General features: G+C 51.3%; 1 protein-coding gene across 3 annotated transcripts in view; it reads left to right on the forward strand.

Moving 5' to 3' along the window:
• Positions 1 to 17,509, forward strand: part of ICA1 (islet cell autoantigen 1) — a 147,614-nt gene extending 130,105 nt beyond the window's left edge. For 2 of the 3 annotated variants that reach the window (XM_062179033.1, XM_062179034.1), the window contains 3 exons: positions 4,686 to 4,955; positions 14,821 to 14,907; positions 17,241 to 17,509. In XM_062179033.1, the coding sequence (XP_062035017.1) occupies positions 4,686 to 4,955; positions 14,821 to 14,907; positions 17,241 to 17,362 (479 nt within the window). In that variant the 3' untranslated portion in view covers positions 17,363 to 17,509. The remainder of the gene's footprint in view (positions 1 to 4,685; positions 4,956 to 14,820; positions 14,908 to 17,240) is intronic. The other variant, XM_062179035.1, reaches the window with a different exon arrangement.
• Positions 17,510 to 27,185: the final 9,676 nt, after the last annotated feature.

Genomic DNA, 27,185 nt, shown 5'->3' on the forward strand with positions numbered 1-27,185 from the left:
GTCTTCCTGTTTCACACGCACCCGAAGGTGGGTGAGGTGACAGTTATCTGTTTGTTTTCCTGTGCTCTCGCTGTCGGCCTGCGCAGTTAGGTTTCCACCCTCTGTGTTCCTCATTTATGCTGAGGTCATGAAACTCGGTGTGATTTCAAAACCGTTACCTGAGCGAGCTGTCAGCAGCTGCCGCTGCATGTGGGCCTTCACGCACATGGAGCTCAGTGGTCCGTGCTCGCTCAGGGATGGGCATCTTGGCCGCGGTGCTGTGGTGGAGGCTTCCGCTGCTAAGACGTTGGCAAGGTTTGCATGCGAGGTCCCGAGCAGGTCCATGAGTCAGTGCAGGGTGCCACAGAGAGAGCGCCCCTTGGTCTGAGAGGCAGGTCATCTGTAGCCCATCAGTTCCGACTGTGGCCATTCATCTAACCTGGGTATCTGTAAAATGAATTAGAGAGCACAGCTTTTTGGTTGAAATACAGGTAGGTAGGTAAATAGATCTAGATAGATCTTCTACCCAGCAGGTCCCCAGACAGGAAGGCAACAACGCATGTTGAGCCAGGGCAAGCAGGGGAGTGTTGCTGGATCCTGGGCTTCTCAGCAGGCACTGTTGCCGGGTTACCGAAATGATTGCATCAGAGTTTAAAGGGTGTCATTTTACTCGCTGGTCATTGGGAGCCATTGAAGGTTTTTCAGTCAGGAATTACTTTCACAATGGACCCAGCAAACACCGTGCAGGAGGGTGCTTCTGTGGAGTGCCAATGGGAAAACCTTAAAGGACCCCCTAGACAGGAAGCTGTCATCCAAGTTCAAGAAAGAACTTCGAATAGGAGATAGAGGTTTGAGAATCTTGCAAGGTGAGATTGGAACCGTGAGAACAGATAAGATCTTGGATAGAAAGTGCAGGAAAGGGAGATGGGATGTTTCAGGGCGAATCCTGGAGGCCACCAGACCTAGGAAGAGGCAGTGGGGAAGGCAGTTTGAAGGAGGTAGGAGGCCTCCTGGGGACCCGCCCGGAGGCCAGCATTTCCAGAGCGAGACAGTGGTGCACAAACGCTCACGTGGCCGACGTCTAAGAAGAGAGTTGGACTTGGTCAGGAGGACCTCGCTGGTCACCCTCAAGGGAGCCGTTTCAGTGCAGGATGGGGACAGGAGCCTCATTCCAGGCAGCTGACAAAAGGTCGAGACAGTGTGTGGCATGGGAGGAGGAAGACGGCGGGAAGGGCAGACAGCGGGGCCCTGCAGGAGTCCCCCGAGGCCAGGGGACGGGAAGCCCTGAAGAATCGGAGAGGAAAGATGCCGGAGCAGAATGGTGGTGGGAAGAGAGGAGGCTCCCGGAAGGAGGGGGAGGGCCCGGAGAGGGCTGATCTTCCAGGGAAGGGGGAGTGCGTGGCGGGTCATGGAGTTGGAGACGGAGAGGCGAGAATGTGGCTACGTCATGTCTGCTGGCTTTTATTTTTACAGTAACGCCTGTGGTCGGGTTATCTAACGTGAAAGCAAACGTGGAGACTCGCGAGCCTGTGAGAGAGGGAAGGGGGCTTGGAGGAGCTCTGTGGGTTTGGCACCTGAACGCTCCCCAACCTTTGCTCATCCTTTAAGATAAAAACAGGATGGGGCGCCATGACCCAGCGGCGGCTCTCGCTCACCTACGTGGGAGGAAGCTCTCCCTCCAGTTGTGTGGCTCTCACAGGAGCTGCTCTCAAAGACCTTATCACCTTTCTGCGTGCGTCCCCATTTTTTTTCTCAGTTGGGTGGAATTATTTTCAAAGAAAATGATAACATGATTCTCCCAAGCCAACTGACTGCTGCTATTTCTCAAGTCTTGACTTGTCTGACTACAGACCTAAACCTGTCCTTTTCTACTTGTAATTAAGTTTTTCTTACAAGTTATGTGTAGTAATTTCAAGCATCTTAATTATCAGTGCAATAATTGGGAGGTTTCCATGTTTCATGGTTCAAGTCAGTGCCAGTTTCACTGCTTTTAGCTAAGTAATAAGTTCTCTTGAAAGGAAAAATACTCACTGTGTAGCCTGCTTTAACTGTTAAATAACTAGAGTGCTAAATGATAGGTCAGGTTCAATGGTAGACTGCAGTACAGTCCAAGTTTGTGTCCAGAACTAGCTGTACATAATATCATTATTCTTAACACCCATAGTTTTATTTCTGTTGCAAGAATAGGATACAGTATTGGGAATATTTTGGTTGCAAGTGATAGAAACCCTTCTCAAAAAAAAAAATATATATATATATGTATATTTTAAGTACTGGTCCATGTAACTGAGGCCACACAGTGGTGTGACAGCTTTAGGCAAGGCTGGATCCAGGAGCTTAGGCAGTGTTTTCAGAAATCTCCCTATTTCTTCAGCCTGTTGCCTTCCACGTGTTGGCTTTGTTATCACAGGAAGCCTCCAATCTGCATCTCCAGGGCTTGAAATCCCACAGACAGAAAGAGGTTCCATCCGGTTTGCACGTACAAAACCCAGAGGCCCCTCCAGCATGTGCCTGTCCCAGAGCCAGTCACCATGGCCAGACGTGGAGGCCTCAGCCAGCCTGTCAGGCTTCTGCTTGGGGGAGGGGGGATGAGGCCTCTTAAGAGCTGTTGTGCAGGATCTGGTGGAGAAGCTGAGAACCGGAGGAGGAGGGAGGAGATGTTGAAGTCACTGTAAATACCACAGCTCAAGCCCCACCGAGCACAAAGGCAGGACTTCTGCAGGCCCGATCATTTCTAGAGGGCTCAGTGTCATGTTTGTCACTTGTCGTTGCTAATGTAGCGATGCTGGTCCTTGGACGGGCATCTAGGTGACAGCCGGTCCCCTTCTACTGGGCAGAGGGCCGTGTCGAGTGAACGTAGAAGGAATGTGTCATCCCCCAGGCCGGTTTTGAGTCACCCTCAATTTGAAGTGGTTCCAATTTAATGGGCTTGGCTCAGTAATCATCTGGTTTCAGTTGGGTCAGAGAGAAAACCAATGAAAGGGTTGGGGCATTCCAGCCCCCTCAAAAGTAGGAAGTGCAGAGACTGGTGAAGTTGGCCCGTGTACAGAGGGCAATGCCATGAGACAGGAGGCAGGGACGCACATGTCGATTTCAGCACCTGCCCTCGCTCACGGATGGGGCCTGGCCCTGCCCACCCTGGCCACATGCAGGCCTCCTGTGGGGACAGCGCAGCCTCAGAGGCCTGCTGAAAATGCCCTTCTCCCATCCTCGCACCTGCCCCACCCACAGGCCTTGTCTCAGGGAGAACGTTTTTGGTAACACAAACAATAAAAATGCTTAAATTAGATGGCTGGCTGATGAAAGCCAAGTTGTGCCCCTGTTTCTCAAACCAGAGGCAGGAAGGAGGAGTGGACCCCTCCTCTCCCTGATTTGTAGCCAAGCTCAGCAACTTCAGAAATCCCCTTCGTCTTTAGATCTTTATGTAAAGCATGCTTGGAAATAGATCCTGGGAAGCCAGCCCAGAGCAGCTCTGCTCTAAGAAAGAAAACAAGGCTTCCTCGCTAGCTTGTGTATTTGAGGAGCACCTGATGATTCCACGCGACAAAGCTGGGCTGGAGTGCAGTGTGATGCAGAGAGATACAAGTTGTGATTTTTCCCCTCCTGTTCGTGACTTACAACAAAACGTCTGCTGTGTCCAGGGGATGCTTATGTGTCACGCAACGCCGCGGTTAATGAACCCGTCCGTTCCCATTCTCCACATAGGACCACGTGTGCCTTTCTGATAGCGCTGCTCCCCCTCTCCCAGTCAGTATCTGGTCAGCACTCATTCACAAGGATAATCATCTTCTCTCGCACTCAGGCGTTATTTCTTTCAGTCTTCCTGACCACACTCGGGGTGGGTGTGATGAATGTAACCTTAGCAATGAGAAAACAGAGATGCCGGGCAGTTATGGATCCTGCTGAAGTCACAGGGCAAGAAGTGGGGCCCGGGGCTCCCTTCCACCTCCCAGAGCTGTGGCCCAGCAGCGCCCCCCTGGCGGTTCCTGGATTCGCTTTCCCTGCCGGTCTCTCCCGGCTGCCTTCAGGCCAACTGGACCCCTTTCCCGTGCTCCCTGCAGAGAGCAAGCATGGGTGCCTTTCCTGGTCATTGTCGGCTTCCCAGCATGCTCTGCGCCCCCTTCCTGCCCTGGGCAGGGCTCCATGAGGCACCTCCCTAACTTGGGTGGCAGGACGGGCTGCCTCTGGTGTGTTCATTGTCCCAGCCTGGGCAGTGTGGGCTTAGGGCTCGTGGGAAGAGGCTGGAAGCTGTACGCACAAAGAACAAGGCTGACCAGTATACTCTTGAGCCTGGCTTTGTTTGAGATCTGAAGAATGTTTTGGTAGATTTGCTTTTATGTCAAGGAAAAACCAAAACTCTGGCGTTTCTGTGGCCAGTATGTCCATGCAACTCCATTAATGAGCAGAAATTGAACTTACTCTGAAGGAAGGGCTGCCAGAGAGCATAGGACTGGACATTTCATTCTGAAATCCCTTAGGAGGGAGCTTCACGATGCTTGTGAAGAGGGGAATGAACAGATGTTTACGTCGCTGCACAAAACCTTTGCAATCCAAGGGTAATTTTTGCATAGCAAGTATCTCCCATGAACTTTGAAGACCTTAGGTATCTCAGTTGCCTTTCTCTTCGTCCCGCGCAGTCCCAGCGCGTCTCTTCCTGGGGGTCGAGCCCTCGGTGGTGATGAGCTGTTCTTTGTCACTTCCATCAGCTGGCCCGGGCCCCGGGGCGGGGACCCTGGACCCCGAAGGTGCTGACAAGGACGACTTGCTGCTGCTGACGGAGATGTTCAGTGCGTCCTCCCTGGAGGAGGGCGAGTTCGGCAGAGAGTGGGCCGCTGTGTTTGGAGACGGACGGCTGAGGGAGTCGGCCCCGGCCGCCGGCCTGGGGGAGCCAGACCTCAAGCTGCAGGCAGGATCCAGCTTCCTTCCCTCGCAGCTCTTGGACCAGAACATGAAGGACTTACAGGCCTCTCTGCAAGGTACGTGCCTTGAGGATTGAGGCGGGTGTGTTCATTCTTTGTTTTCGCGTTCGTAATCCAGACCGTATGCAGGGAACTTTAAAAAGTTTGTGGGAAATGGAATTGAAAGATAAGTGGATTTTGGTGTGAAAAATTTTTTGAAATCCATGCATAAGTTGGGGGGGGGTCTTCAAATTTCACAAAAAAAAGTGTGTTGTGAGGAAACTGCATGGATTTCACAAATTTTTGCAGCAAAACATCTTTTCATCGCATTTTCCCACAAACTGTTGAAGTACCCTTGTATTTGTTCCCTTTTTGTCGTCTTTTGTGTTTCCTGTATGTTTATTTCATGCCCAGTGTCGTCTCTGTGTGTTTGGAGGGGGTGGCGGTTCTGTGTTTTTCTTCAGCGACGTTTTAGCTGAAGTCCCAGCATTGTAGTCCGCCCTGAGGAGTGCGGCAGGGTGTAGGACCTGCTGCCTCACACGGTGTCTGCCCCGCGTGAGCTCCATCTTCAATAAAAGGTGAGAGGGGACGTTGTTGGTCTGTGTCTCACTTTGGTTTTAGACTTGTTTGTGGCACATGCGAGATGCTCACCGTCACCTGCAGGTCATGGCCGGGGAGGCCACCACCCCCAGGTTCTCCCACAGACCCAGGCGGCCACCTGGCCGCGTTCCCAGACACGCCCCCTCCCTCCTGCTGCGCACTGCGGGCACCACAGTGGCCTCTGAACTCTTCCTTCAAGCTAAGTTCTTTCCTGTCCTGTCTGCTCTCCCTCTGCCCCACCCACCCCTGCCTCAAGCATCCCCTTAGCTCAGCTGTTTGGTCCTGCCTGAGAACCACCACCAAACAGCGCCTCCCCAGCCACAGCAAAAACAGTCATCGCACCAATCAAAGAGGGCGGGCAGCGTCATGTGTAAGGTTCATGGTACTCCAGGGCTGGCCTACCGGCCAGAGCTCACTGAGAAGTGCAGGCGTGGGGAGCATACTGGTGTAAAAGAACTGGTGTCAAGAACAAGGGGCTGGCATCATGGCCCAGCTGTTACACCAACACCACATCCTATATCGGAGCCCGGGTTCAAGTCCCGGTTGCTCTGGTTCCAGTCCTCTCCCAGAGGGAGGGGGAGGAAGGGTTGGAGTGTGGGTGGGAGGGATGTGGGTGGGGGTGGGGGTGGGGTGGAGTGCCACTATGTTCCTAAAACAATATAAAGGAAATATATGAAATTTGTATAACAAATAAAACACGTATAAAAAATAAAACAAGCACGTGGTAGTAAAACAAAAGATAAAAGTACAAAAGCAAAAATTCAGGTTGAAACGTACATTTTTAAATTTGAGTTCCTAAACACACAGATCTCAGGAAGGAAACCCTTTTCTACTGTTTCAAAGCTTTCTCCTTTCATGTGACTAATTATCAGACAGGAATCACTCTTAAGAAACTCTCACAGTGCTTTGGTTTTTCTCTGAATTCAGGCTATCTCTGTAATAAACAGCGTGTTTATCTGGCACTGGCCTCCGAGAACAAACGGCAGAGCAGGAAGGGTTAAGTAATTATGGGCTATTAGAGCCTCTGGTCTTTGGGGGGTGAGATCATGGACATGGGAGTTGGTGGGCAAGACAGGAAAAAATCTTCCCGCTTTTGGTGAAATACCCGGTTCCTTTTATCCTCTGTGGGAGTCGGTCTCGTTTATTTGCAGCCCTGGGGTGGGGAGAGCAGGGATCAGTGCAACTGAGGCATGCCCCCCACCCTGCCTTTCACCCTGGGTTTCACCCCCTCACCAGTGCTCCAGGGGATCCAGGCTGCCAACCGAGTTTCACCCACACCCACCTGTGCTGGAGGTGCTAACAAGCCCCAGGAGAGTCGGAAGGCGGGGGGGATGGGGGTGCTGGATCCTCACCCAGGATCCTGGGGCTGCTGGAGACTCACCAGCTGTGTTGCAGAATGAACCCCACTCCGGCCGCCAGCGTGGGAGACACAGGGCCCCTGCGGCCAGTGGGGCTCACTGGTGGCTGAGTATCGGTCGCCGCAAGAGTCCCCATGTGCACCTGAGAACTGAGAGCCGGGCACCCTCTTCCTGAGCAGAGTGCCACACCCTGGGAATGGCCCCAGAGCTCATGTAAGCCTAAGGAGGGAGGTGCCCGGCCTGCGAGGGGCAGTGTGGAGGGAGGGGGCGGGCCAGAGGGAGCCCCTGGAGTTCTCAAGCAAGCAGGGTCTCTTTTGAGGTTGCCATCCTGCTAGCACCTGATCAAGTTTCTCATTCATCTGACCAGTATTTACTGGCTTCCTCAGTGTGCCAGACATTGGTGATTCGTCTGGGAACAAAACGGACGAAGCTCTGTGCCTTCCTGCAACTCACGTTCTGATGGGGAGGAGACAGTGAGCTACACACCTGACAGAAACGAGCTGGGGACAGGCAGTGCTGGGAATGGCAGGCTGGGCTCCCAAGTGGGACTGGGTTTCTACTGGGAAGATGAGACCTGAGCCAAGACTGGCAGCAGGCAAAAATCAGCCATGTGGACACCTAGGCAGAGTGGGCTGTGCCAGCCCTAAGGTGAGGGCATGACTGACAGGGTCGCGGGTCTGCAGGAGAGCTGGGGTGGGGGTAGGCGTCAGAGGCCTTGGAGCGCCTCTTAACTGTTGGCCATTTTTCAGCCCAAGAGAAATTAGGAGCTATCACCATGCTGCATGGTCTGATCTACAAAGTATGAGGATAATTTTGGCTGCTAAAAGTTTCCATTTATCTGCTAGGGTTCCAGCAAGATCAATGCTAAAGGAGTTATTTTGTAATTATTGAATTATAGTGTTTCCTTTGTAGATCAACAGCAACCAATTGACTACCTATCGGAATCCCAGTGTCAGGGCAAAGAAAATAAAATCTAAGCCCATTCAGCTCCTGCCGTGCCCACGATTCCTAGCAGGTGCAGCCCCAGTTCTGTCCCTGTGCTGCCCTCCCCATTCAGGGAGCTCTCCAGACATACGTGGCATAAGTAAAGGATGATGGGCTGCCTGCTTCGATGGCTGCTCATCTCATCAAATTGTCACTGCTAACAATTCTAGCGGGGCTCAGCCAACCCCAAAAGATGAAGGGGTGAATATTTCCATCTGTGTCATAGAAAAGTCATCTATATATGTGACTAATCACATACCTGTAATAGTTTTAATAAAGTGTTAAGCTCTGGCCACCTAATGCTGAACCTGCTTCCTGGATAACCAGATCATCTTAAAAACTATATCCAATAGGCTGGTGCTGTGGCTCACTAGGCTAATCCTCTGCCTGCGGTGCCTGCACCCCGGGTTCTAGTCCCTGTTGGGGTGCCGGATTCTGTCCCGGTTGTTCCTCTTCCAGGCCAGCTCTCTGCTGTGGCCCGGGAGTGCAGTGGAGGATGGCCCAAGTGCTTGGGCCCTGCACCCACATGGGAGACCAGGAGGAAGCACCTGGCTCCTGGCTTAGGATTGGTGCAGCACGCTGGCTGTAGCGGCCACTTGGGGGTGAACCAACGGAAAAAGGAAGACCTCTGCCTGTAAAAAAAAAAAAAAAACCAAAAACTACATCCAGTAAACCACTGAGATAATCAAGTAGTCACACTACACAGAGTAGGAGGACTCACTGGATCACTGGCTTGCAGTGATGCAGAGGTCTGAGCCCACGTTTTAGCCTGCAACCCCCTGCCACTGCTCACTCTGCAGTGGTGGTCAGGCCCCTCCATCTCCCTGGGCCTCAGTCTTCTCATCTGTAAAATGAGTTACTGGCTCGGCTGCTTATCCATCTTCTGTCCCTGGCTTAGCCCCACTACAGAGACGCAGGGTCTTCATTTACCAAGCACTGCTGCGGGAGCTTTGGGGTGCCGCAGCTCATGGGGTCCTCATCATACCTTTCCCACACCGATGCTATCATCATCTCCATTTCACAGCCTGGGAAACCGAGGAACACAGCAGCATAGCAATTGGTCCGAGATCACTCACCTGGCAAAGGCAGGCCGGATCTTGAACCCGGGCAGTCTGATCCTGGAACACGTTCTCTTCCCCGCCACATCCTGTGGTCTCTCAGGACAGTGTCTCAATAGCAAAAGCACTTCCCCAGTAGATGCCTCTTGGCCTCCCCGTGGATGCTGCCCTGGCAGCAGGACTTGGAATCATCAGCTCGGCTCTGAGCCTCCTGGTCACACACAGGCACGGGGCACCCAGGAGTCACAGAGGAGATGAGTAGGTGTGGTGAGATGGGGTCCCTGTGCGTACTGCAGGGGAACCACGTCCTAGAACAGAAGATTTGAAATTGAGGTGGTCCCAGGAAGTCCTTGTGGCTTGTGGGAGCAGCCACCTGCACATTCACCCTGTGGCACTGGGGCTTTCCTGCCTGCCAGGGTCACTGGAGTCTGGTGGTTATGAGGGCCTGGGGGCTGTCTGCAGGGTCGAGGGATCAGAGGACTTAGGTCGAAGGCCCCTGGCTGCCCATCCACCTCCCTCCCAGTCTGCTTTCCGAACGGCAAGGCAAGGGGATTTAGCCAGGGAACAGTTAAACTTTCCTTCCCTCCTACTTCAAGCCCTAGGAGTCTGAAATAAAGGAATACATGTCAGATCAAGCTCCTCTGAAAATCTGAAGGAGTTAATTTTAGCTGAGATTTCTTCTAAGAGTTTCTGAAGTTATCAAGATTGTAGGGGCTGGGGTTTCCTGTGTCACATGGTGATGAGAAAATTGTGCCTTCCCAGGGCCTCTTAACGTGAGTGGGAGGAGAGCCAGGCAAAGAGGACTGGCGGGCTGGGGATTTGACAGGGCTAAGAGGCCCTGTGTTCCATATTCTTTTCGATTTTCCGCCATGATCCAAGATGCAACTTACAAATAGATGTTGATACTGAGAAGCTTACCAGCTGCTCAGAATAGGGGTCCCCAGGCAGCTTTTAATTCAGGATTCTGCAGACTAGAGTTTGCAGCCTTGTTCCGGGTCCTCACCACATAGACCCTGGCTCCAGGTAACTGACATTCCTAGAACTCAAATGGGATGATGCCAAGGAAAACACATGGAGTGTATCTGCAGTTTGAACCCAGGACAGGCACCCTCTGCAGGAGCCAGTGGAATTGCTGGACCTGTCAAAACTGCAGAACTTTCTAAGCCCGCACTGGAGCATCCAAGCAGGACTTGAAGGTCTGTAGGATTTAAGTGTCTGCTTGAGTCCCTGGAAAGAACCTTGATGGCCATCAGCTGCACTCACACTTACAAAGGAGGGAACTGGGGAACCCTAAAAGGTCATGTGACTTTCCATGCATTGTAGTTTGAGTCAGGGAGCAGCTCTGTGGCTCAGCAGGCTATGCCCTGCTTAGGATGCTCGAATTCCATAACCGAGCGCCGACTTGAGTCCTGGCTATTGCCCTTCCAATCCATCTTCCTGCTAATGTGCCTGGGAAGGCAGCAGATGGTGGCCCAAGTACTTGGGTCCCTGTCCACCAACATGGGAAACCCAGATGGAGTTCCTGACTCTTGGCTCTGGGCCAGCCCCAGCCCTGGCTGTTGCAGGCATTTGGGGAGTAAACCAGCAGATGAAGGATGTCTCTCTGTATTTTACTCATTCAAATAAATAAATTGTTTAAATAAAAAAAAATGAAAAAGAAACTCTCCAGCTTGGCTTTAGGACCTGCCCCTGGGGTCCTGGCTGCCCACACTGCCCTCAGCTGAACTTGGCAGGACCTAATGACACTGTACTGCTGGAGAACCACGTGACTGTCAGTATGCCAGGCTCCAGCCAGGTCAACCTGCATTGCACCCAGCACTCCCCTTCCCACAGCCTGTCACATGCTCTCAACCCTCCTTAGAGCACACCACCCACTCACACACCCACGATTCTCTCGACCTGGATGACTTCTCATCCCTCAGGGTCTCAGCTTCCTGTCTTTTCATCCAGGGAGTCTTCCCCGACTCCTCCCCCTCCCTAGCAGTCACTGTTCCCTGCTGCTTCTCCCCCGACCCAGTACACTCCATGGTTAATCATCCCTCCTGCCTCACTTTATTGTACAACATTTATTTTTCTGTCTCTTGCTCTAGGTTGTCGTGGGGACACGACTATGTTTGTTTTGCTCACCAGGGGATGATCAGAAAGTATGGATGGATGGATGGATGGATGGATGGAAGGAAGGAAGGAAGGAAGGAAGGAAGGATGCGAGGCAGGAAGGGAGGAGAGAATTACTGGCAAATAGCAGCAGACTGAAAGAAAACAATACTCATATACGAACCCCTGAGGATGGTGCGCTCGGGTTTCTCCTGGCATCTGCTGATCTCTACAAAAACCCCAGACGCAGCTCAGACTTCTTGAGGGCTTGCCATCTAGCCTGTCCACCACCTGAATTCGCCTACAAGATCCCATTTTTCCACTCAACAACCCAATGAGGCAGGAGTTTCTATCCGCTTCTTGCAAGCATGGAAACCGCGGCTGGGGGTGGCAGGCTGGTGCTTGGCCACAGTGGCTGTGGGGCTCCCACTTTCCCCATCACTGCAGCCCCACCCAGAGCGCCCCAGGCTGCGGCTCACACCGTCCCACCTACTCAGCTACATTAATGGTAAAGCACTGTTCTGGGCAGTGCCATTTGGCTTCCCTGGCTACTCTGGCTGGCCCGTGTTACTTCTGGCTCATTTATATTTTCCCTGATGTAAGTCAAGGGGGCAGGGTTGCTCTAATAAAATTTTATATGTGTTTCCTGCAAATGGGTAGCACATTTGCCATATCAAAGGAGCTGAGAGCTTGCATAGTCCTTTTGTTCACAGAGGTTTGGGTGCCCTTCTGCCCCCAGCCGTCACCACCCTTCTCCTGATGAGGTTAGCCTGAGACAGGGAAACATCTTTCTGGCCACACCCTCATGTGAAAAAACGCCTCCACCCACTAACACCACCTAGAGAACAGTTGATGGAAATTACGGGAATATTAGCAACCCGGAGATCTCTTTAAATAGCACTTTTTCCGGATAGAAGCCGAGGCATTTAAGAGCTGTCTTGGCATTCCATCCATAATTACCTTCACTGCACCCTTCCCCTAGATAATTTCCAAAGCGGTGTGAGTGCAGGTGGGACTGCAGCTGGGCTTAGTACTGGCTGTGTTTGGGAAGAACTGGTGCACAGCCACACTGTTTGACCCCTTCATGCACAAATAGCCAAACTGCCGGACTGGTGCTTAATGGCCGTTCTGCAGAGAGAATGTGTTCAGCAAACCTACTGTTGCCTCTGCTTCACAGCTCGGGGACGTGGAGTTGTGAGCGCTGTGTTCATGGAAGTTTGGAAGGACACTGTCCTCACAATCCCAGCTCCCAGGAGAGGATGTCTTCAGCCCGATCTCCTTCGCGCCCTCTGCTGGGGCGGGGGGAAGCCCCCTAATGCTTGGATTCTAGATTATAGCTTGTGTGGCCCATGAGTGTTTAAGGTGGGCAGTTTTCAAAAACTCAGTTACAAAGGGATCCAATTGCAAGACACTTGTTTCCTCTCTACTGGGAGCTGCCATGATTATCTTCAAATGGTATGCTTGGAAACATGGTTTGTGTTTCTAGTGCTTTATAAGCATGACCTGCTGTGCAGGCATTTAAGTCTTTCTGAGGACACGGGCATTATGTGAAGAGAGGTGGGCTCCATTTTGACAGCGCTGCCTCCTTTCAGGAATGCATTCCTCTTGGTCCTCTGAAAAATACGGTGCTTTGACTCTGCTGTCTTTCCCAATGTTCTGTGGTCATTTTTTGAAAATGGATGTTGTGCTTATTTCTGAAATGGGAAGAGTCGTCTTGCTGGGTTCCTGCTGTATTAAACAGCCTGCAGAGGCCAGGGAGGGGTCAACTTCTAGGCTCTCCTCCAGGCTTTGCTGGGCATTGGTTGAGGTTCTCTCTGGCAGTGTGGGCCTCGTGAACTCAGAGACCACCACACAACCTGAGGGCTTCCAGCGGCAGGACTTGGATTCAGCTGCCTGGGAAGAGGGGTGCAGGAGGGGTGCCCTGGTGTGGCTCCCCTGCTTGCTAGGAGGGCTTCTCTCCTTGTCCTGTCTCTGGCAGCACAGGCCTCCTGTGATGCTCCTGGTGACCTGGGTAGCCACAGAGGCCACGTAAAGGCCACATTTCCCGAACTTGCCCTGCCTATCAGGCTCCCTCCCACCCCCTCCGGGATTCTGATTCTGTCGATGAGCAGCCTCCTGGGAACTTGATTCCTAACCAGCCACATAGATGATGCCTGTGCTGCTGGTGAGCACCCCATGCTTTGAGAACCAGGCTCTAAGTCACTGATCCAGGCTGTAGGGCTTGGTGGGGACATTGCTTGGGCTCCGTGGAGTGCAGCCGAGTCCAGAGAACCCTTGCCGCTGTCAGGTTTTCTGGGAAAGGCAGACACCCAGTTGGATGTGAAGATTCAGCCCCTCCCCACCTTTTCCATGGCTGGAATTATTGGCACTCGCTGGAACTACACTTTAATTTTCCACATTTACCACTGTTTTATGTGATTTGAGTCCAGAAGGAAAATGGTCACAGGACAGTTTTCTAGGAACCTGGGAGATTACATTTTTTCCCCTGAACCCCTGTCATTTTTAAGTTGTGACTTAAATGCCATAAAATTAATCCATTTAAAGAAAAACAGTTCAAAAATTTCTTGTCAATTAGCTATCCAGCTTTTCCCACAGCCCAGGGTTGGGACTTGCACATCACCCCAGGAAACGCTAAGTCCAGTTCTCTTTGCTTGCCTGTGACTCATGTAACTACCAATTCTAGCACTTTTCCAATGAATAACAATGCCTTTTCTAACCCTTTGCTTTTTCCCATTGTTTCAGACCCAATAAATAAGTGATTAGGCCCCTGTTTCATCACTCATTGGTTTGTTTTCATAAAAAGTTGGTGTGTACTTGCTGAAGGTGAAATAATTCAGTGTTACAGTATCTGCTGTGTGCCAGGCACTGCCTTGCCATCTCCTAAAATAATGCTTCTTGGTTGAATTTCTCAAAGTTTAAAAGAATACTTTAGTATTTCATCTTAATTCAGTAGTCTTATATTCAAACACCCATTGTGTGCTAGGTAGTGCTCCACAGCATAGAGGGATGAATAATAGTACATGGTCTCTGGCTAAAAGGGGCTTGCGACTCTATTAAATACAGTGGGATTCTGTAATTCAGTCCTGTGGCAAGTATCAACTGTAGCATGGCAGAGTGAACCAATGAAGTCCTGTAATTTTTGTGGCATATGGATGGCATTCTTGCCCTGGAAATTAACTTCACTGCCCCATCTGAGCTTTGCCTCCAAACATGACCTCTCTTAAGGCATCTCTAAGCATAATGGTTGCAACAGTGATGCACTGGCTGCTGGTCTACATTTAACACACAGAGTCAACACTTTAGTTAATGAATATCTACCTGTACTGTGTTAAATAGTCCTTGTCTCATTGAGGAGACAGGATGTATAGAGATGATAAAGCAAAGATATAAAAAGCAAATGGTAGAGTTCTAAACCATAGAAGCCATGCTGGAACATCCAAGACAGACAGACGGCGCTGTGGGGAGCTAGCCTTGCCCCTCTCAGTGCAGGAGTGCCGAGTGCCTCGTAATCATCTGGGGACAGGCAGGGCAGACAGACAGGGCATGAGGGCCACTACAGAATCTTGGGTTAATGCAAGTTCATTGCCATCTCAAGGCAGGGCATAGAGGCAAAGAGGGCTTTTGCTCTCATAGCTTTGGACTGGACAGTCATTTGAATTGGGCATGATCGTACCTAGGCATTGACCCCTGGTGTCTTCCAGTGTGAGGAACCAAGAAAGCTCTTGTTGTAGTTTCCTCCTCCCGTTCTCCCAGAGCTACCGTGGGGCAGAGCTGCGTATGCGCCTGACGAGCAGTGGGTCAGGGCGCCGCCCTTCTGAAGATCTAACGTCCTGTGGTTTTGAATATTAGGCTGGTCAGAGAGCAATGTCAGTCCTCCTCCTCCAAGGCCAGCACCAAAGACAAGCTGCCCAAATGACAACAGCCGTGCAGTGAAAGGTAACACAAAATGATACTCGCCTTCCTTTCCAAGCGCTTGGTGCTGCTTTCTCAATCTCCTTGACAACTTCCATTTGTACTTTTAAAGGCTCAAAGTAGGGAATGGCATGAAGAGTTTTGCATGATCCTGGAAATCACATTCTGACTTTCTTCCTGGCTTAATGCACTGATTTATGTCTCCCTTTATCAAACTGTATTTAATGAGGATGAATCAAACATCTGTCTCCCTGTGATTGGGTGCTTGCTGAGATGGGGTAGAAATACTGGAGTAGGGAAGATCACCAAGGTTTGTTAGCTTTAGCCAACAATGTCATCCCTGCCACCAAAGACGCTGGATTTGAAAGGGTCAGATTGCTGGCTGTGAGAAGGGTACTTTCAAGGTCATGATTTGTCCTCTATGGGACAGGCCCCCAAAGAGAAGAGCTGCTTGAATGAAGAGCTCACCTGTATTTGCAGCGCTCTGTGTTCCTTGCTTAGGGCATCAGCCACTTTGTCTGTTGACCACAGGAAGTTAAAGGAAGTGTCTATTCCATTACTATCAGAAAGTGTTCCTGTGATGTTCTTGTAAGTGTTGTGAAAATAAATTGCCCCTGGTTTTGCCTCAAACAGTGGTGGCCTGGGGCATGACAAGGTTTCCCCGAAGTACAGTCACCGGGTTCCACTCAGCAGGGCCCATGCTCACTTTTTGGGGATCCTCAAGACCTTGGTGGAGGCTGGGGGAAGGGGAAGGAAGCATGTTGCGTATTTTCACTGGGGCTGTCTTGAAGACGTCTTGATATTATCTGTCAAGAGTAGAGATAGGTTCATCCATCTGAATCAGCATCCTTGTGTGACCTCCCACAGGCCTAGACAAGTTACTCCCTTTTTTTAAACCACACTGCTCTGCGCAGCCCTTGACCAAACTATACTGAGCTCTCACAGTTCTGCATTTACCATATGAAAATAAGCCAGGTGTTTTGAGAGCTGATTTTACATGAAATTCAATTAATGTTATGTAATAACTTCCCTATTACCAACTAGTCTGGCTAGCATTTTATAGCAGGAACATTGATTGTCACATTATAAAGTAATGTATCTGTAAGAGACTTCAAAACAAGGGAGAAAGGGAGAGGGATCAGAAGTAAGAGGTGATCGGTGTGGCAACCTTAGCACCGCACAGCCGTTTTAGTGAAAGCGTCAAAGGCCCCGTTTATTTGGCCACCACCTCATCACTTCTGTCCTGCCACTCCAACCACTTCTAGCAACCGGTCCTCCCAAAAGTTTTCTGAAACTCTTTTCGGCCACATGGCAAGCACATTCCTAGCTGCTCCCAGCTGGAAGGATAACCCATTAGAGATACATTTCCTTCTTGCTTCTGACACTCCCACCTGCTGGAGAAGAAAAAGCAGCGGCCATCCTGGCTGATGACTTGGATCTTCGTGTGGAATGATTTATGTAACAAAGAGTGCACAGTTTGTACAGCAATCACCTGCATGAAGCACCCGTTTGAAAATGTTCATCTGGAAAACGGTCTGGCTCTCTGATGGTGGCCTTCAGGAGGTTAGAACAGGGGTTTTGGTGAAAGAGCAGTGCAAGGATGCGCTCCAGTGACGCTGAGGTGTGAGGGCATTTTGAACCCACTGGGGGAGGAAGGCGTTGTCACCAGTGTTAGGCACTCTGGAGCTGGTGCCTCTCCTCTCCTCCCATGTCACATGCTAAGTGAGGGCCACTCACACCCGCTAGAGCCCTTTCATTGAGCTGGTGGCCCTGACGAGCAGGGGGTAGAATTAATCATTAGATAGGGAGGGTACCCTTCCTTTCACAAGAGTGGGTAAAGTGGGCAGCAAAGTCTGAAGAAGAGAAGCCAGGCTTGGGCAGCAGCCCCCCCTGGGGAGCCAGCAGCTTTTTCAGGGTGAGCAGAGTCCTCAGTGTTTCTCCTGGCCCTGCAGATCTAAAATAATTCCTCCAGCAGACACTGGAAAGCACCCTGCTTCCTCAGCCATTCAGTCTGACTCTGAAATAACGGTGCTGTTTCCTGGTTGTGGTAAAGCCACACGTATTTTGAGCACCTCCGTGGACTGTGGCCCTTAGCCTGGGCTGGGGTGCAGGTGAGGGTGAGTGAACACAGGGCGTGTTCTTTGCCGAGCTTCAGGTCACGGTTTCAAAATATACAGCCAATTGGCAAAGCAGGATACGTGGGATTCCTTACCTATCCCTAGGGACAGAGCGTAACCGGGATTTGTCTCCTTGAACAACTTCCCTTTGCAAGATGGCCTTGCACCTGCCTGCATCCAGCCTGGCAGAGCCGGGCACCCAGATTGTGGGTCTTCTCACGTGTCCTCTTCTCTCCCCAGAGCCTGCCAAGGCTGCCTCGGACCTGACTGCCTGGTTCAGCCTCTTTGCTGACCTTGACCCGTTGTCCAATCCTGATGCTGTTGGGAAGACCGATAAAGAACACGAGTTGCTCAATGCTTGAGTCTGCGCCTTCGGGATGGAGCTCACGTACTGCTGGCTCCGCAGCAGCCAAGGCCTAAAGGTCCACAGCATTCAGTATGCTGTTTTAATATTTACGTGCCATTTTAATAAAACGAAGGGGTCAAGGGCCCTGTTTATATTGCTATAATTATTTACTCTTATTTGGTATAAAGGGTTCTAGTGGATTCTCTATGTGAATGTATACAAATACAGGATTGTCCAGGCCCAGTCTCCAGGCTACCACCGTCCTGCCCGTTGTGGCCTGCTGTTGCGTCGCTGGACTCCCATGAGATCCAAGTTCAAATCCAAAACCTACTTTGCATTAGGTTTCAATTACGTGTCCGACAGTCTGAGAGGCAGCCGGGGGCTGACCGAGTATAGACGCCTCCTGTCCTGACTCTGGCCCCTTCAGAGTAGGCTGCAGGAAGATCCTTTCTTCCTGCCAAGCCATTTCCGGCGAGCTCTGGGCTACGCTCGCTCCGGCCAACCGAAGAAGCTGTCTGCACGGCGCTTGCCTGGTGGGCCATGTGTTCTCCTGCTGGCCGGGGAGCTGGGCCTTCCATGGAAAGCAGCCATGTTTGCGGATCCCGGCATCTCCTCTTGTCTGTATCGTGGCTGGAATTCAGAAGCATGTATTTCTGGAGCCCCTTGTGACTTTTTTTTTTTAATTAAACAAAAAGAAATTGGACATGCAAAGTCAAGTTCTTGGCGTCTGTTGTGCTGAGGGAGGTCTTGTGGGTGTGGGGGCCTGAGTGAGACAGAGGATAAGGGTGCCCCTCACCCTCTGCAACCTTGAAGGTGGCGCCTTGATCGGGTGCATCCCACAGATGAGACATAGGGGCTGACAACGGGATTTTGTAAGATCAGGCAGGGGTAGTGACAACAGCTTTACCCTCAGGCATATAGGCAAACTTAGAGACCCCACTAGTGTTAAGAGACCCTGGAGTTGGTACCCCCCCCCCCAACTCTGGACACAGTGAAGAGCCCTGTGAAGTGACGGCCACTCCCATCTGCAGGAGCCATGCATGTCCCTTCCAGTGAGCTAGTGGCCCTGAGTAGGGGCAGAGTCGGAGCAGCCAGGCAGTGGTTCTGCGTGTTCTGCCAGCCAGCAGGTCTCACCTGGGCTGCTGTACCTTCCAGCCCCAGCTCTGCAAGGGCTTCTTGGGGCTACTTCCAAAAAAGACACCCAGGACACCCTTGTGGAAAGGGCTGGCCACAGCACTGCCCTCCATCCTCTCCACAGCAGCCTGGTGGACTAGAGACAGGCTGGGCTAGTGAAGGCATCGTCCTCCTGGTGGAGGGAGAGACCCAGCCCGTTAGGCAGCCTGTGTGGCTCCACTCATAACCCAGTCCAGAATGAACCATCAGTGAGTGTCGCCCATTGGGAGCTTAGCAGATTCCTCACCTGGCATCCAGGTGCGTCAGGGCCCTGCCTGGCAATTCTTCCCCAACACACACACAGGAGCACTTGCTGCACCCCTCGCTCCCCCATGCCTGGGCCTCTGCATTGGCTGTGCACTCCCCAGGATGCAGCCACAACCCTGCCAACCCCTTGGGAGCCCTCAGACCTTGCCTCCCTCCCAGGACTTCAATGTGCAGCCCGCGAGTCTCCAGGATGGGGCTCCACTTGGCCAAGTGACGTCTGTGCCTCAGCCATTGGGCTCCACCATGAACTGCTGCAACCTCAGAGACCAAGGCCCCACAAGCCTCCACCTCCCCAGCAATCAGCACCCTTGAATCAACTTGAGGCAATGGAGGGACGGTTGTGGCATGCGGCTGCCCTGGGTGGAAGGAGTTCCAGTTCCAGCCAGGGGCCCCGTTTGTTAGCAGGGAGGGAAGCCCACAGCAGCCAAAGTCTATGGCGCGGGCGGGGCTGGCTGGCCAGGCCTAGAGGCCCCTCAGCTGGGGAGGGAGGGTCTTCTGTTTGGAATGCATTACTTTAACTACTAACAGGCTGCTCTTAAAAATTGTCTGTGGGTGGAGGGGAGAGGATGTGGTAGTCGGACAGGCTTTGCTGCAAGGAAAAGAACTGCACATGGAGGTAGGTATTTTCTCCCCAAATTTTCTTTACATTTTGTTAAAAAAAAAAATCTGTTCCCTGTCCCATCTGGAGTGCACTTGGCTGGCCTCTTGATCCCTTTTGCTGGGCATGTTTTGATCTGGGCTCACACAAAGCCCCTCGACCACCTCTCCTGTTTAAGAAGCTGCAGCTGCTGCCTCATTCCCACTCAAGTGCCTGTGTGCTGGCTGGTCCATGGGGCCTACTTGAGACCCACCTGGGGGCCCCCAGCCGCCCAGGGGCGGTCTCTGGCAGGAAGAGGACAAAGGTGCCCTGGCCTCTTCCCGCGGAGGACGGCTTCTCCCTCGCCGAGTCCCACATGGGGAGACCGCTCTGAGCCACAACTGCCCCAGCTCCTGGAAAGCTCTCCTGCCAGTCTAGGTGGTCTGCGAGTCTCCCTTCCCTTCTCCCTCTCCCCTAGCCACCACATAAGGAAGATACAAGTTTAAGGGCTGGAGCCAGAAACGATTCTGTTTCCTCCCTTCTGGCTTCTCTCCCCAGCTGGCATGGGCACTTTATAGATTCATTCTTTTCAAACCATAATTTTAGAAATGTCAACTTGATTCAGAGTTCTGGGAGAGTGAGAAAAGCATCCATCAGCTCCAGAATTAGAAACGCACCCACTTGGGGAGAACCAATACCTTTTTATCGGGGTTTTTGCTCAAGCAAACGTTGCCTGCTGGGAGTCAGCAGCCCTCGGAGCCCAGAGCGAACAGCGGGTATGGGCAGCACTCATCTAATGCACTGGGAAAGTGGTCAGTTTTTATAGCAGGTGTGGGGCCAGGGCAGAGGGCCCCAGAAGCGCCATGTCAGACTGCCCAGCCATCTGGGGAAAGGTGGCACCCGCCTGGCTCTTCTCCTGAGCCGCTGAACTGAATGCCACATTTCTCTCCTAAAGGCCCCTGTAACGACACCCCTCCCGGGGCGTCTCTGTGAACGGCGCAGGACTAAACATCAGCACTATTTGATTTCGCCAATATATCAAAGTTGTACCTGTCTCTGTGGCCAACTTGTGCCCTCCAGACACGCTGTGGCAGTCGGTCCTCGGCTTTGACTTCTGCCATCTTCCCTGTGCTGGGGCGAGCACAGCTCACAGTGCAGTGATGGGAGGTCTCTTCAGCTGTTGGCAACGGCTGCCGAGAATTCTGCGTTGAGAAGGATTCTGATAAACGAGTGTCGCTCACGCTGGGAGTGGGCAGGGCATGGCGGTGCGCTTTGCTGCGGGGTCCCCTTGCGAGGGGCCAGCGGTGCTTCAGTAGCAGCCCTGCGGCATCCCTGTGGCTTAAAATGAGGACGTTTGAGGCTTGGCATCTGGCCCAGCATTTAATAATGCCCACGCCTCACATCGGAGCCCCTGGGTCCAGGTCTCGGCTCTGTTCCTGATTCCAGCTTCCTGCTAATTTGCACCTTGGGAAGGAGCAGGTTGGACCCCTGCCATCTACCTGGGACGCCTGGATCGAGTTCCTCGCTGCCCAGCCCAGCTCCACCACTTGCAGGCAATTGGGGAGGGAACCAGTGCATGGGAACACTCTCTCTCTCTCTCTCTCTCAAAACAAACAATGCCGTGTGCTTGCTTTCTCACTCATGCTCTATTTCAGGCGTTGGGTTGGTGGGCTCTTCCCCACAAACCCTCAGGGGCTCCAGCTGACGAAGGCGTTGCCAGCTGCAGCCACTCGCAGGAAACATAGGAGCCTCTTTGTGACTGCCGCGAGTAGAGGCAGAGCCGGAGGGTCAGGTGCTGGCTGTTTCAATAGCGCATGTCTTTTTCTCTTCGTCCAGAACAACCATGGGGCCCTGCCAAACTGCAAGGGGCTGGGAGTGGGGGGTGCAGATGGGGGGATACATCCAGGAGCTACTTCTGGAGGGTTCATGAGCACTCCTTTCTCTTACACAGGCTCTTGGTCTTCGATGTCGATGTTAGAAACCTTGCAATAATGAAGTCTACTTTGTTCAAAGGAAAGAACATATATATGTGTCACCTAGAAGAGGGATTTGGGGGTATACTTTGTTTTTAGTAGACAAAGGTCTTGTCGTGTGAGCCATGCTGTCTTCTTACAGAGATTGGGAAGGCGCTATGTGAATGTAAAGACCAGGATGCAAGACGCCTGCCACCCCACAGTGCCCTGCCTCAGCTGCCCCTCTGCTGGGAGACTCACAGCTCGAAGGCTAAGCTAGAAGGTCGTGCTGTGAGCCACAGGACTTCCTGGTCTCAGCTGACTGACTCAGGAAGCCGTGTGGCAGGCTTGGTAGAGTAACTTCTCACCCAGAGAACCGCCAGGGCTGATCAGAGTCTCCCTCCTTAGACCCTGAACTGGTGATAATATGACTCATCCACCAACTGTAAGAGCAGCAGACACCAGAATGGACAGAAACAATGCACAGCAACCATAATGCAGTCAGGGCGTGGAGCCAGCAGAAACTAGAGGCAAGCCAGAGCAGAGGGGCCCGGAAGAGAGACCCGGTGGGGGTTGAGGTGGCTGGGCCTGGGATCTGTGTGCTGAGTCACGGTGAGGACCGAGTGTCATTGCTCCTGCTGTTCATCCCTCTGTTTTGATCCAGTGCACCTGTTTGCACTTTCCTCGGAAAACAGGACCTTTGGCCTTTATACAGAATAAACACCTCTGTCCTGCCCTCTGGTGATTGGCAGGGAACAGGCCCGAGGATGCTGCTCCTGTTCTCAGCATGTCCAAGGATGCACCCAAGGGGTCTCAAGCATTTGGCCAGGGCCATTCACTTAGCTTCTATTCTTTGTGCTTTGCCATGATTACGCTCAAATTCTGAAGCCCCTGTCCTGCCCCCGCTCTCCGCCAGTCTCCTCCTCCCAGCTCCTGCTCCTGTCACCTGATGCTCTGGGCTCACTCAGCAGAATGTCCAGCCCCTTCCTCTGTTGCCGAGATGCACCCCTGAGCACAGTCGCTGCACTGGATAAGCACTGGCCACGTGTACAGGGTTTGCTCTCGCAGAGGTGAGCAGATTAGCTGTACTCAGCACACCTCTGAAATGAGACAAGGACTCCCACCAGGCCCCTCTGCCGGCCAGGGAGGAAGCTGTCCTTTGAGGGACACATCATCAGTAGAGGTGGAATTCCACATCGGCTCCTGGGGCTTCCTTCTGCAGCCACTTTGCAGGGAGTGCTCTTGTTGATTTGGGTCCAATGTGTCTGGCACTAAGCAGTGGTGCCTCAAGGCCTGTCTCTCCTTGGGAGCATCCTCCACTTCAGCCCACCCCAGCGGGGACAGGAGCATCCTTAGCACCCCTCAATTCAGCACCTGACAGATGAGCCCACACTGCCATCATCCTCCAACCACTCACGCTGTTCCTGAGAGCTGCGGGCAAACTGCCCTGCTCATAAGCTCTGCTGGCCTGGGGATTTATGGGCCTCTTAGCTTCAAGGGTTCTGTACACCCTCTGAGATCATACACAAGTTTCTGTGGAAATGTATCTAAGGTGGATTTTTAGCCTGAGGAAATAGTTTAGAGCTTTCATAAATTCTCAGAAGGGTCGATGAACAATAAAGTTCATGCACATTGGAGGCCTCACGTAGATGCAGAGGGCACCAGAGCACCTGGCTTTTCCGTAAGCACACACAGCCCGCAGCTTCCCACGCAAGCCAATGGGGTTCCTCAGACCCTGTGTCCCCTGTGGGAAAGTCACAGCCCTCTGTACTTTGTCCAGTCTCCTTGCCCTCAGTGGCCAAACTGGCGAAGCATGGACCTCAGCAGTCAAACCAAAATGTATTTTTATCCTGCCAATCGGAGCTGCCATCCTGGTTGACCTGTTGCTTCCAGCTTCCAGCTGCAGAGGAAGAAGCTAGCAGGGAGAGAACCAATCATGGCCCCACAGGAGCCTGAGCTCCTGCTACCTGCCTTTGCCACCCATCTGTCACCTGTCCTCAGAACCAGCCCTGAGGGAACACCTCCTTGCTTCCTGCCCTTGGGCTTCAAGGGTGAGCCTGGGGTGACAGGCCCAGAGCCAGGCAGCCTCCAAACCTGTCTTTGCAAGAAAGAATCTTGCAGAGAAAAGCGAGAGGGTGCAGGCTGAAGCCTCCAGTGCCCTGGTGTCTTGACCTGGCCTTCCAGGTCCGGGAAGGCTGAGCAGGACCAGGCACAAGGTGCACAGCAAGGGATAAGCAAGACAAAGGTCTGCACATGCTCTGACCTCTTCCCCGGGCAGCCTGGGTGCCAGTGCCTGACTGCCCATCCAAGCAAATGAGAAAAGTGCCCAGAACAGAGTGAGTGGACAGCAGAGAAAGTTTGCACCCAGCTGTTGGGTGAAAGCCTTGCAAGATGAACCATGTTTCTGTGCTGACTCCCATCACTTCTCTGAGCCCCGCACAGCCCCCTGCAAAATGCAAACAGCCATTGTCCACACCAGGCACCTTGCTGTGTGCACATAAACAACACCTCATCCTCATCACTGCCCTATGGCCAAAGACTTTTTGCATGTATGAATTTTTAAAAATTGAGATGCATTTTACATATCACGGCATTCACTCTTTTTAAGTGTACCCTTTTTTTTTTTGTACATTCACAAGGTCTGACAACCATGACCATTATGTAAATCCAGAAAAATTTTATTACTCCCAGAACAAACCCTGTGCCCACTGGTGGTGACTCCTCTTTGCTCTTGCTCCCCACCTACTTTCTGTCTTCTGGGGTTTTCCTGTTGTAGACATTTCACACCAGCTGTATGCTACAGCATGTGGTCTCTGTGACTAGTGTCTTTCACACGAGGAACATCTCTGCGGCTACTCTGCACTGTAGTGCGTATCAGTACTTCTTTCCTTTTTACTGCTAAATATACTCAATAACAGAATAATACCCAATAGCACAGAAATGACATTTTATTTATGTAGTCATCTGTTAAATACTTGCATTGTTTTCACTCTTGGGCTATTATGAATAATACTGCTATAAATATTTGTGTGCTTTTTTAAAGTTATTTTTAAAGAGTTATTTATTTGAAAGAGTGACAGGGAGAGAGAGAGAGAGAGAAAGCTCTTCCACCCATTGGTTCACTCTCCAAATGGCTGTGACAGCTGGGGTTGGGCTCAGCTGAAGCCAGGAGCCAGGTACCTCATCCGAGACCCCTACATGGGTGGCAGGGGCCCAAGCACTTGTGCCATCTTTTGTAGCTTTCCCAAGTACATAAGCCAGGAGCTGGATTGGAAGCGGAACAGGCTGGGACTGGAACCAGTGCTCTGATATGGGATCTGGTGTTTCAGGGCAGCTTAACCTGCTGCAATGGAACTTTAGCCCTGTTTGTATTTTCTTGAGTGTATACCATGGGAGTACAGTTGCTGTGTGTCATATGGTAACTCTGTAAACTTCGGAGTCACTGCCACCCTATTGCTCAGAGCAGCTATGTCATTTTGCACTCCCATGAGCAGGTATGGGAGCTCTAACTTCTTCACATCTTGGCCAAAGCTGTCATTTTGGTATAGCCATCCTAGTGGGTGTGAAGTGGTACGTCATTGTGCTTTTTTTTTTTTTTAATTTCCATTTCCCTAATGGAAGTATATATTTGTTGTGAACTGAATTGAGTACTTTCCAAAATTCCTATGCTGAAGCCATAATTCCCAATTTAATAGTATTTGGAAATAAGACCCTTGGGAGGCAATTAAGGTAAAATGAGGTCATAAGATAGAGCCCTAACTCACATGATAAGAGACCCTAGAGAGCTGGCTCAGAGGAGAAGTCATGTGAGGACAACACAGCCACCTGCACACCAGAAAGTGAGCCCTGACCAGAAAACCACACCCTGCAGGACCTTGATGGTGGAATTCCAGCCCCCAAAACCGTGAGAAGTAAGTTCCTGCTATTTAGGCCACCTCGTCTAGCTGAGCAAACTAAGACAGAATTATTATCTCCATTTTACAAAGGAAGATTCCCGGGATCTCAGAGTTCACTCTCACCCCTGTCTGGTGTCAACCAATGTCCAGACCATCTCTCTTTATGTTCCAGTGCCTCTGTGTTCCAGAATGTGCAAGGGGACAGGGTTCTCCCAGGTGTAGTCTGCCAGCTGAGCAAAATCAAAGATGGAACAGTGCTGAGACCCACTGCCATATACAAGAGGCAGCAACTTTGTAAGAAGCAGAAATAAGCAAATGTCTGAACCCCCACACTGTTTTCTGCCTTCTGTGGATCCAAGGACTTATAAGGCTCAGAGCCTCATGCACTGATGATTCTCATCAGGTATTCACTGCAGCCTATTCAATGCATGGATCCCCAGTTTTCTCTAATACAAAGTCTAGGGCAATAACCCCTAGGGTCAGAGTCAATGCCCATCTCACATGTACCCATTTAAGGTACCTCTGTAAAATAAGACCAAGCATCCTCCATAAAAAGTGTATTTGGCACACTGAGTGGTTAAGATGCTGCCCGCGATGTCCACATCTCATATTGTAATGCCTGGGTGCAAGTCCCAGGTCCACTTCCCACCCAGCTTCCTGCTAATGCACACCCAGGAGGCAGCAGGTGGATAGCTCAGGTGGTTGGGTCCCTGCCACCCAGGTGAAATACCCAGATTGGGAACTGGGCTCCTAGCTTTGGCCTGCAGGCATTTGGGGAGTGAACCAGTGGATAGAAGATTCTCTCTCTCCTTCTCTCCCCCTTTCAAAATGAATGAAAATTAATAAATGGAAACCTTTTAAAAGTGCACTTAGAAATATTAATCATCTCACAGAACAGTCTCTTATCCATGCTCAGGCTAATGCAGCTTGTTTTCAGTGTTTTAGATGAGGCAATTCAAGAAGCATGAATGACAGCACTGATTGCTGGGCTCCCTGTGTGGAGAATGTTCAGTAGGGGCTGCATGCCTGCCCGTGCTCTGCTCTCTGAACTCAAACTCCAGCTCTCCCTAAAGCACCTCCAAACCCAGGCCAAGCTTCATTACGTCAATGCTATTTACCCTGGAGTGTGAGGGTCTAGGGATCAGGTTTTTTTTTTTTTTTTCTTTCTGGGGAAGGGGATAATTCCTAAAACTTTATGTCATGTTTAGATTCTCCCACTGAGCCTATGTTCATGCCATCAAGCCTTCTCTCAATCTGCCCTGATTTTCAGAGATCCCACTCATTTAAAATGAAGTATTTGGGGGTCAGCGTTGTGGGTTGTGGTGTAGTGGGTAAAGACACCACTTGCAATGCCAGCATCCCACATGGATGGTTCATGTCCCGGTTGCTACACTTCCAATCCCACTCCCTGTCTATGGTCTGAAAAAGCAGCGAAGGATGGCCCAAGTGCTTGGACCCCTGAACCCACATGGGAGACCGACATGAAGCTTCTGACTCCTGGCTTGAGCATGGCACAGCCCTGGCTGTTGTGGTCATCTGGGGAGTGAAGCAGTGGATGAAAAATCTCTCCAATTCTGCCTTTCAAATAAATAAATAAAATCTTAAAAAAAAAAAAAGTCTCTGTGCCTCTTTTTCTATTCCCCCCTAATGCTAGAAATTAACATTTTTTTCCCTCTGGCAAATTTCAAAGTTAATAGGAACTACTGGAGAAACTGGAAAGCATATGTTGAGGGATTATCTACCCAGCCTTAATCACTAATTGTTTTGTACATTCTTCATGTCTCTTCCTCACATACATACTTACAAAACAAAGGGGTAGCACTTGTTTAGAAGGGATGTTAGTTTATTCTTTGAATGTAAATGGTGGGTGTGTGGAGCTACGGTGAAGATGCAGCCTGGGACTCCTGCATTCTGTATCAGAATGCATGAGTTTGTGCCCCAGCTCCACTCCTGATTCCAGCTTCCTGCTAACCT

The sequence above is a fragment of the Lepus europaeus genome, chromosome 20, assembly GCF_033115175.1.
Source record: "Lepus europaeus isolate LE1 chromosome 20, mLepTim1.pri, whole genome shotgun sequence".
Classification (NCBI taxonomy): domain Eukaryota; kingdom Metazoa; phylum Chordata; class Mammalia; order Lagomorpha; family Leporidae; genus Lepus; species Lepus europaeus.